This window comes from Haemaphysalis longicornis, unplaced genomic scaffold (assembly GCF_048455015.1).
Source record: "Haemaphysalis longicornis isolate Haplotype H1 unplaced genomic scaffold, Haemaphysalis longicornis Haplotype H1 scaffold_184, whole genome shotgun sequence".
In the NCBI taxonomy this organism is placed as follows: Eukaryota; Metazoa; Arthropoda; class Arachnida; order Ixodida; family Ixodidae; genus Haemaphysalis; species Haemaphysalis longicornis.
In genome coordinates, this window is record NW_027526285.1 from 43,490 (window position 1) to 54,572 (window position 11,083).

The window sequence follows — 11,083 nt, forward strand, 5'->3', positions numbered from 1 at the left end:
AGAAGATGACAGAGCAGCAGATCTAGTAATGTGCCAACACTTGAAACTTTCCGGGCAAATACTGTTTGTTTACTGTCCAGTTCGAATGGAAACACACTTTGAGGAGTAGTACTGTCAAAGTATTTGTGTTTTACGGACATTGAAAAATGACAAATAGTAATACATAAAAACAAGTTTCCTTTGGTGGATACCATGCATTAAGTTTCTAGACTTCTTTTCTACCCACTTCCTCCTCAGCATTCACCAAACATAACAAGAAAGGCTGCAAGCCATGCATAAAATAAAAAGCTTTTTAGCAATATCTCTGTGCGTTACACATTCATGTTCAGAATTTCAAAGTCGGATTCAAACTGCTGCACCACACATCATAAAAATCTATTTAAAATGGATAGTGCCCTCACACATGCATCAGTAAACTTAAAATTACCTAAGCATTCTTTTTGATGTAATAACTGTGAAAACAGTTTCTCGGTCTACCCAAGAAAGTGCTGATGATTGCCTAATGCATCATTTCGTTATCCTTTTCCGTTTATACGTTTCCTTCTGTTGGTCACCATGACTTGGCACATACCCATGTTTGCATCACCAAGAAAAGAAGACATTAAGCTAGAACATTATTTCCTAATTGCTACCTCTGTCATTATTATGCTGAAATTGCTCATGTAGGTCTTGTTGCCCATCTCAAACACAGGTTTCTAAGTCAAACGATGCAATAACACACTCACTAGGTTCAGCAGAGTCGCTGATCTGTGGTGCATTTGCGATGAGCATGCTTGTGTCACTTTCCAGAGGACCATGGTTTTGATTTCCCCCGAACACCAAAATGTACCCAATTTTCTTTTCAACTCAAATGAGTTTTCATTTCCAGGAACTTCACTGAGGAAATTAAGCGTCATTCTGAGCATTACTTGACCTGTTTTTTACTTTTTTAAGCCACCCGGCATTGTGTGCGCCGTGTGCGTGCCAGGCACGCTGGATGGTTGACGAAGTTCATGTTGAGCTCTTTTTTTTTTATTTCGCTCATTTGGTTGAAAATTTGTTCACCCCGGGCACACAAAATCAGCTACAGACAGTCCGATGCGAACTTTGCTGGGCAAAACACTGTACAAGCACGATGGCATGTAACGTAAACGAGAGGTAACTTAGAATGAATACAAATGCGAGAAACAGTTCAAAATTCGTTGTCTTTCCAAAAGACGGGGATAGAAGCACACTTATTGTGCATGAAGACCCAGTTCGAGACTGCGAACTCGCTGGGCAGACTAGCGCCGTGTGCGTAGTTGACAGCTCGAGGAGCAGAGACCGACACTGCGGTCAAGTTTGAGGTCCCCGTGCAAGGTGGGGCCGCACTCCCTCGTTAACTTTCTCTTACGACATATACCTAGCTGTAAGCTAGAGTATCGTGTCTATTGCGGTAAATTTGCAATGATGGATCTGGAGAAAATTGTAGCGTTGGGCTGCCAGCTGGGCCTGTCAGGGGCCGAACTACGGAAGTGGGTGGCGCAGAAAGAAAAAAAACAAAAACGTTAGAGCGAGAAGAGAAAGCCCGCCAAGCAGAAGCCGAAAGGGAGCGAGTGAAAGCGGAGCGAGAGGAGAAGCACGCAAAGCTGAACTTGAGATTCCAAAAAGGCGACTCGCAATACAATGGTTGAAGGCGGAATCCTTATTAGATGAGGAAATTGCGAGAGAAGAGAATAGTGGCCTTAGCAATAAAACTGAGGAGGCAAAGGAAGGCCAGGATATCTCTGGAAGCGAAGAGGCGGATTTATCCGCGAGGAGGAAATGCCCCCAAATATGTGCGAAAGCGCACCACTTCAGACCTCGAAGGACAATGATCGTACAGGTGATGCGGAGCTGGAGGATGGCGATAACCCCCTTGACAAGCAAATGAACTGCCGGAAGAATGAGCGCACGGTTGATCTCGAGCGTAAGAGCAAACGTCTGTGCCGGCATTTCACACATCCGGCAGGTGTAAAGAAGTACCAGTCAGTTGCACCACGAGGAAAGGCGAGGGAAGGCCAAGTCTCTAGACGCTCCGACGTTCGCCAGACGAAGGCCCGGACACCGAAGCAATTTTGTGGGCCTGGTATCGCAGAAGACGCGAAGGAGTTTGTCGTCTCGCGCGACATTAGGATACGGACTTTCTCGAATCGAAGAGTGCCACAGGATCAGCTAAGAAAGTGTCCGATAGACACGGGCTAAACGTGCAGAATGCAAATTCAGGTATGCATGAGGTGTGATCGAGTTGTATCTTGACATCGTGTGCTGTACTTGAACATTGCATTCATTGTTTGTCTATCGTAGTGTACGCGAAGTTTGCATTTATGCAGTCGCCTGCCAGCGGTAGATAAATCCGAAAAATTCAAAACGACGAGTCACACGATGTTTTGCCTTTTCCCGCAATTTTAGTGAACTTCAACTTCTTGAGTACTTTGCCATCAAGAGTGCACAAAAAATCTTCTCATTTCGAAGTTCAGCTACGTTTCCGCGTCGACACTCTGGTGCTGAGAATTTTGTTGGTTTCATTTGGTGCTCATCGCGTTCGAGAGTAGGCAGATTTAAGGCGGTCGCGAGGGTGAATGAGTTGTGCGGAACTCCTTAAACCAAAAATGACATTAGAGCGAATGGCATTGCATTTTTGCGTGTAGCAGCGAATTAAGGGCATTCAGACTTAAAGGGGCACTGACACAAAATTTTGAAGGCGAGATAACTTCGGAGATAGATTGGTGGGAACACACATACATCATCTGCAAAATATCAGCGGCGAATACAGCCTAGAACATATTTAAAATCAGTTTTGAAGTGTGCGAAACGCAACCGAGCAGCCAGCAGAGGACCACGCGCAATTGTAAATAAACAACATCCAAACACGTCACGAGTTTGTGTTTGCCGCTTCCGCACTACCGGCGTTTTGCGCCGGCTCGCGCGGCTCGCCGCTCCAATCGGAGGGCCGGAGGGCGGAGCTTCTGCTCTCGAGAACGAACGACCCGATCGTTGGCGGCGGAGGCGCCGTGATTTCGTCAGCTAATCGGGCAGCTGGCCGCGACCAAAGTTCTACAGCGATTCCAGGCACTCTGTTTCTATTACTGTTTATTACCATTGGATGCGAAAACGCGCCGGAGGCACGAAAAGCTCACTGAGCTGGCCGCACGGTCGCTGTGCAGGCGGCGGCCACGGCCGCGAAGTGGCCCAGGCCGGCGCAGGTAGCTCGAGTGATAGCTTGTTACCGCTGCACGAAATTGTCCCGAAGTCCCGACCATGGTGGCTTACGTGAGAAAGGAGTTAATGATGCGATGGCGGGTTGCATTAAAAAAATACCCGCACCTCCCCGAGGGGGATTGTGAGGATGCAGAGCATAACGGACTGACTGGCGCTGTTTGAAGGTGCGCCAGACAGTTCGTTGGCAGATTCGTTGGCGTCCATTCAGCACATCGAGACGGCGCTGCGCAAATCAACCGAAGAAGCAACTGATCCAGCGGCGCACGCACGGGGTATATAAAGCAACTGCCGTGGAGAGAAGGATGAGAGAGAGTCGCGCATGCGCGCTTATCGCACAGCTTGCGTATGAGACGCAGAGGGAAAGCGCGCAGCGCACAGACAGCGTGGAGAGGAGGAGGGGTGAGGAGGGTACGAGCGCGCGGTAGCAGCTGCCGTGGAGAGGAGGAGGAGAGAGGCGCGCATGCGCGCTATCACACAGCTGGCGGGGTGAAGACACGGAGGGAGAAGCGCGTCGGCGCACAGACGGCGCGGAGAGGAGGGTACGAGCGCGCGTTATCGCACAGCTGGCGGGTGCGGACGGACGGCGCGCGCCGACGACGCGTGACAGGCCGCCGCTATAAGATGCTCTGCATCTAAAATTGTCATCTGCACCGCTTACGAGAGCGGCACTCGAATATCAGCCGCAGTGCTGAGCCGAACACATCTGTAGGCGGACCTGTAGGCAGACCGGCCGGCTGCTCCCAGCGCGCGTCTTGCCACCCACCGTCTCGAGCGTCGCGCGTCGTTCTTTAGCCGCGGTAGCATTTGCACTCGCAGCGCCTGCGTCACATCCACGGTCACTTTTTAATTAAGCGCTTCACGAGATCAGTACGTGGGGGCATTCGCAGAAACTGCCGTCGATGCGGATTCGACAGTGCTACGGCGGCTCTGCTCTGTGATATCCCTCCGACGGTCACGTGGTCAGCTTTGTTCACACAAAATCCACAAAATCCATCGTTTCGCGGCACTCGCTGAAACCGAAACTGCGACTGGCCGCATTGAAAATGCCTCTAATTAAACAACCGTCGCACGCTGAAGCAAATGAGGTTTCTACAGGTTATAAGTAGGTCACTAGCTACTTATCGCAACAAAAAAAACAAGATGCAAAATTTTTGTGTCAGTGCCCCTTTAAGGCATTAAGGACTTAATGTCATTTTGTGTACGTGTGGCACGGGTATTAAACTGTTGCCATTCACCAACCTGCGATTTGGCAGGGGCCTGTGTGAAGACTAAAGCCTTATATGTCGCATCAAATGCGAAAAGTGGCCGTTGGTGGCAGTGTCAGCACAAATTATTTCACTACAGTGGCACACTACAACAGCCCAGTCATATCGGTGCCCACCAATCATGCTAATTTCTGGGAAGTAATAGAAAAATCACGGAAAGTGACTGCTTCATCTGTTTTCCGTAATATCGCGATTGCTTGACATTAGTGATAAAATTGGTAGCATTATTACCAAAACAAAACACTCTTTCTAATGGACCAAATGTGTATTTTGTCGTTTTGGCCCCTTGAACGGGAAAATTTGTCACACCATTTTAATGGCCAACTGTTTAACAGGGCGTTCACCTTAGATGCCAATATCAAACATGAAGCAAGAACTAAACATATCACAAACTTCTTTTAGAACATTAATTGCAAAAACGCCTTCACAGCAAGATATATTTTAGACACCGCTTTTTGACGTAATGGGTGTTGTCATGCGAAGAAATCGCAACGACATAAAGGAAGCGCTGTTAAAAGAAGACAAAGAAAAGAAAATACGAAGCAGACGACACACGCGAGACGCTCCGCCAAGTCTGCTGCGGCGTCGAGCACTTGTGACCACGCTACGAGCTCCCACCGGCTACCGGGGAATGAGAAGCTTCCAGCGACAGCGGCCGGCGGCAGGGAAGAGAGTCCGAAAAAGAACATGAGAGAGAAGAGAGACTGGGACGCGTGGAGAGTGACCGGGATGCGCGGCGGTCGGGCGACCGGACCCGTGCCGTGCCCCAAGAGGTCCTCCACAGGCCCAACCTCCAGAACATCTCCTCCGCGAGGAAGTCGTCTCGCCGGACATCGGTAAAGGACCACGACGCCCCAAGACAGCTGCGTCAGCTACTGCACGACGGGAGCCCGGAGCGCTTTCTACCGCTGCGGCCACAACACGTCGCCTGGACATCGCAACACCACAGCGCTGCTTCTCGGAAGTGTGGGACAACCCTGTTCCAGCAGCGAACACGTACTGTGACCTTTTCCATTTGCCTACCTCAACTGTTTCCCGTTTGTTGAACACTTGCCCGTTTGCTCTGCCGCATTCTCGCTAGTTTCTGCCTTATTGTCTAGCTTTCTATTCTTCCCTATTGTTCTTTAGTGTATCTCTGTCCGTTGTGTGATTTTGATTTGGGTTTCGGGTTATCATAAACTAGTCTCGTTTCCTCGAAGAAACTAGTCCTCAGTTTCTTCTTTTATTTATTATTGACCACCGAACCTGACAGTGTTCAATGGCAGAAACCATTGAATAAAAAAAATTTAAGCCACGAGTGTCTGTTCCAACAGCGAACTTTGTCAGGCTCTGAACTGAGCAACAAAAACACGTGGCCAATTGGCGAGCTTTCAAGGCCAAACTAAACAGCAGACACAGATTCCACTGTCTATCACAGGCTGAATGAACAAGTGAACCAGGAAAAGAAACTAGTTGAGCACATCGGCAACCCTGAGATGACGCACAATCGCAAGCCAGCAGTCTTTGTTGAGAGCATCCACCTGGGTAGCCTCGGCTGGGTGGCACTTTACGGAATGGAGCACAATGCCCGCGATGAGGAGGTAGTTGTCCCGCAAGTAGCGCTCGGCTACAGCTACGGCCAGCAGCACTTCAGGCTCTGCTTTTCCAGTGACTTTTTTCAGCTGCTTGAGCAGGCAGGGCTTCCCATTAAAAAGTTCGAACCCTTCCGCACACTGCCTGTCTAAGCTTGGTGAGACGACAAAGTCCACCGCTCGGTTCAGCGCGCCCCGGTTGCTGCGCACTGCTTCGAAGAAGGAGAAACGTGCCGCTTCGCCAAACAAGTTTCGCACCAACCCAAACTTCACCACCGTCTTGTTCCAGAGCATTCCGTAAGAAAATTCGTCCACAAGCTCGTCATAAACAGTGTTCGGTGAATGCAAAGAGAACTTGGTGGCCGTCCTATTGTGTGCCAACAGGAAGGAAAGGGCCGTCACTGTCTCCAACTCACAAATGTGGTCAATGCTGAGCACAATCTTGGTGACGCCTGCATTTTCGGCGAGGGCGTGGCAAATTTCCTCGACAAACTTGCACTCGTCCTTTTCGATGGCCAGGTCGAGACTGTTGATGCATCGGTTGATCTTTAGCATTTCACAAAGCGCGGTGCCCTTCTCTCCGGGGTCCCCCCTAATGCAGACCTTCAGAGTACGGACACATTTGCTCGAGGCCAAGGCGTCGAAGAGCTGCCTCAGACCAGTCGTAGAAAAGCGGCTGATGTCAGGCAGGCGGAGCTTTTCAATGGCTGCCAAGGAGGAAGTCAGGGCGGCTGTCAAGCCAGGCAGATCGGGCTCTGTCCAGGGCAGCTGCACACGATCGTAGCAGTCATCTTGAGCAAGCTGTCTCGCCAGGGCAACCCTGGAAGATTGACCAAACATAGAGATCAGTTACTATCCACAAACACCAACAGCCCAGTGCATTTTCAGATTATTCATTTCCAAATTCTTCTTGCTTTTCAGACATACAAGTGTGCGACTCGTATGTTGCTGGTAACCCACTAATGTGTAATGCTGGGTATCTACGGGCCTTGTCTACTTAAGACAGCCGATATGCACGACAGATTCTAACGTGCACTGAATTGTCACATTATAGATTAAGTAGGTTCACCTACACAACGTAGACCCAAATGACATTCAACAAGCGCACATCAGCGCCCCATAAAGACTGGCAGGCAAGCCAAACTAGTGCGTATACTACGTGAAGTAAGGGTTAAGATTTTTAGCACAAGCAAGGGCACGTGCATAACAAGGGTACAAAGTGGGGTGCTATTTAAATGCAGCGGCAATGGCAGTTAAGGCTCACAACCAGGCAGAGGGAAATCGCAAAGGGATTTGCCAAGGCTAATCAGCCGTGAACAGATTGCTGAGTGTGAAAGGCTCAATGCACTTCAGTAAAAATGCCTTGCCCTGCTATCTTCCTTGGTTGACAAGTGTGTGTTTTACGCACTCTTGCACAGAGAAGTGAACCGTGTTTTTCTTTTGCATCTGTTGTTTGAAAATTGTAAATTTTCTTTGAACCTTTTCAGCAATTCCTACAGGGGAAAATGTTTCGCTTTGCGACAAGGGTGGCTTGCGATCGTGGCCACTTTTGATCAGTCCGGCTTTGCTACAACTTGTCAGTCAAAGCCGCTTTGCGATGTGGAAATATATCTGTTCATGCTGGTGATAGCAAAAGTGGTCGAGGTACCACTGCCAATGACAAATTAGGAAAGCAGCGTCTGGTGTACGCACCTATCTGTCCTTCCAGCATCTTTGAGCCCCCAATCTACATTCTACTAAGGTGCACAATAAAATTATTGTTTACACATTTGTATCTGGCTAACACCTTTCTCTTAAATAAGCGCGTTTATCTGAACGCTCAGTTCGCTAAGCTCACTTTAACCCTTTGAGGGTCGAATTTTTTCGCCAAATGCGACCCCCCAGGGTCGATTTTTTTTTATTGCTGATTTAAATTCTTCGGATGAATCTATTTCGAGAAAAAATTATCGTAATTTTTTGGGGATGACCATAAAGTGTAAAAAAAATCGTTTGTGTTGTTACATATATGTGGTTTATTCATGAGTAACACAAGAAAAATTCTAAATAAAAACGAGAAAGTAACAAGCCGGCACCTTTTGAGTGAATCGAAATCAGATAGACATCATTTCGCGGGCGCAAAAAGTGGGAAGTGCCCGGAGGACAATACCAAAACCAGCCGCTGCGCACGCGGCTGGATGCGGGAGCGATAGACGGTGCACCGCTCATAAAATACAAAAAAAAGGAGAAAAGAGCCTCATCAGTTTCGCAGGCGACCTTGGTCTGTGGCAGGCGCATGAAGTGAGAGGCACCTGGGCGCCAGGTGGGCTATACCCAGCGCGCCCCCTCGTTAGCGGATGCGCTAACGATAGCCGGTGCGCCGCTGAAGTAAATCATAAAAAAATAAAAAGAAGAGCCATCGGCGCAAGAAAAAAATTTTACATATTTCCGAAGTGTGGCAGCACATGCCAAGCAAGAGAAGTTGGCGAAAAAGGCGCGCTTTTTAAAGATACAAGCAATGCCGTACATGTACGTCACTGACCATTTCGAAAGTGTTTGCCGATGCTGTAAATGTACGGCCGTGACCCTCAAAGGGTTAAACAAGCCCATTCAACTTGTTTGTAGGGCAGGCCACTTTAGTTAATGGTGCCCCTTTCCATATTAGCTTACAAGCACACAGCTGTTGTGTGTGAAACCAAATGACTAGACTGGAATTCTAATGGCGTACTACTACAGCTTTTCATCTGGTTATTGGTTCCATGACCTTTGTCAAACAGTGTTTGATGAGTATAAATATGCTCTTCGCACTTTGCAATGTTGCGCCTGATACAATCCAGTTCGAACACATTTGATTTGTGATTACTTCATCAGTTTATCTCAGTTTAACCAGCAAATGGTAAACTAATCGTTTCTTGCAGCGCTAGTCAAGCATGCATCTCAATGCTCCTGCTCCAGCGTCGATGTAGAACTGATCATTAGTTACTCAATTACTCCAGTTAGCTTGGTTCCGATCCTCTGGAATATTAGCTAGACCTTTGCATCAGTTACGACTTTGATCAGCAGCTCATACACACATTTCAATGCAACAGTGCATGGTTGCTCTAATCGTGCAAGGCACATCCATTATCAATTCTTACGGCAGGGCGACACGCATCTTACAATGTGATTTCAACTTCTTGATGAAGAAGCTTTACCCGCGGCCAAAATTACACGGCCAAGTTTGCACACCTGAACACTTGGGGACACTCGAAGTCGCTGAACAGAAGCTTCTTCAGCGTTTTGTTGATAAGAAGCGCCTTGCAAAGTTCCGCGATTCCATTCGTCGGCAGCATTCTACTCAAAAGGTGGAGTGTTTCCAGAGTTGCGTTCACTTTAAGGGCGGCCGCCAACTGCAGCAGACAAAATTCGGAGATGTCAACATCCCCGATGTGCAGGAGACTAAGGCCAGTGTTCTCCCGAAGCAGCAATGCCAAAGCTTGTCCACACTCTTCACTGATGCGGCAATACGTGACTCGCAACTCTTTCAACGTAGCGTTTGCCCGAAGTGCGGTGAACACTGGCTCCGGAGAGCACCTCTTTTTCGCCATGTGCACACTGAGCTTTGTCAGGCTGGTGTTGGTTTCGAGCTCCTTCGCTATGGCGTCCACCTGCCTCCGGCTTGCGATGGGAGCGATACTGAGCTCCTTCAGGGCCGTCGACGAGTGCAAGAGTCGCACCACCGAGCTCACACTCCGCAAGCAGTCGCACCCGTAGTTGTACGAAGAGATAGTGAGCGACTCGCAGCTGAAGAGATAGCGCAGCGCGCGGTTGACTTGGCACGGCACCATCACGTCGTTGATTTCAAACCTTTTGATGGAGCCCGCGTTCCGTCGCAACAGCATCGCCAGCTCGGCGGCGAACTTGGGTTTGATGTAGGTGAAGTCGAGCTTCAGACTCTCGAGTCCGGCGACGGCATCGAGGTCTACAAGTTCGTAGCAATCGCGCGAAACACCCGCAATGGTGTCGAAGCAGGCACTAGCGTCCTGTTGGAGATCAAGAACACGAAGGGATCGGCGGAAGCCGCTCCCCGCCGCAGGCCGCAGAGAGATGGGAAAAGGTGTCGCTTTCTCACGAAAGCCTAGGTAAACGCCGTAAGCGACTTTCAGCTCGCCGATGCACAGGTGGTGCTGAAGAAGCCACGATACCAGGAACGAAGCTTTTGCGGCATCAGTCGCTCGGTCCCAGTCGATGGCTCCGTAACCGTGTTGCCCTGACTGAAGGCGGAGCTTTCCTGGCTGGAGCTCGACTAGCTCGAACGCGAGTGCGTGCATCGCTTGGTTCCATGGGGTCAATTCTGTGCACAGCCAGCACCTCTGATCGGGGTAGGTGCAGGCTCGAGCAAAATCCAGTTGGCCTTCCCAGGTGTCAGTCGTTACTGCGTTGCGAATTGAGACAAGGTACCGCTCGCCCAACGTGCCGCTGTTCCGTGTGTCGGATGCGTCGGTGTCCGATGTGCGGGGCGAGTCGGTGTCCGTTGTCTCAGTGTCAGAGGTGTCGTAGTACGAGGCCATCTGGGAGAGCACGGCGCACACTGGTCGCGCAAAAACGAAATACGCGGGCAACTTTGTCTACGTGCAGAGCATCCCGGCCTCGACGCTCGGCATACGTTTTACGTGGACTGCGCGTTGTCAATTAGCGCGCATTTACGCGCTAAGTACCAAAGCCATTGCGGCCATAAGAAAGAAATATTTCTTTATGCCAAAGCATGGAGGAAAGAATCTGCCTAAACATAGTGCCAAAACAATAGAGAAAGAAATTTCTCTTGCCCATGCTCTATGCCAAAACAACCAAAACTACCAAAGCGTATGGAGCTGATGATAATGATGATGATGATGATCAAAGGCCTCTTCCCTCTTCTTTGAATCGGGGTAACGGCATGCGCCACCTAGCCTACAGAGCGCCTCCCTCAAGCTTTTCAAGCTCATAAAGTTTCTTACAGTATACTTACTAAGAAACTCTATGCCTCAAGCTCAAGCTGCTAGGCATGAAGGAAAGAATTTTCTTCCTCTATGC

At 49.3% G+C, this 11,083-nt stretch overlaps 1 protein-coding gene across 1 annotated transcript; it reads right to left on the reverse strand.

Moving 5' to 3' along the window:
* Positions 1–5,667: 5,667 nt before the first annotated feature.
* Positions 5,668–10,860, reverse strand: LOC144166701 (uncharacterized). Its single transcript, XM_077696213.1, has 2 exons — positions 9,260–10,860; positions 5,668–6,875 (listed from the first exon to the last, which is right to left on the reverse strand). Exons 1-2 carry the CDS (start codon positions 10,579–10,581, stop codon positions 5,933–5,935), a joined length of 2,265 nt encoding a protein of 754 aa, XP_077552339.1. The 5' UTR covers positions 10,582–10,860; the 3' UTR covers positions 5,668–5,932.
* Between the last annotated feature and the right edge of the window lie 223 nt (positions 10,861–11,083).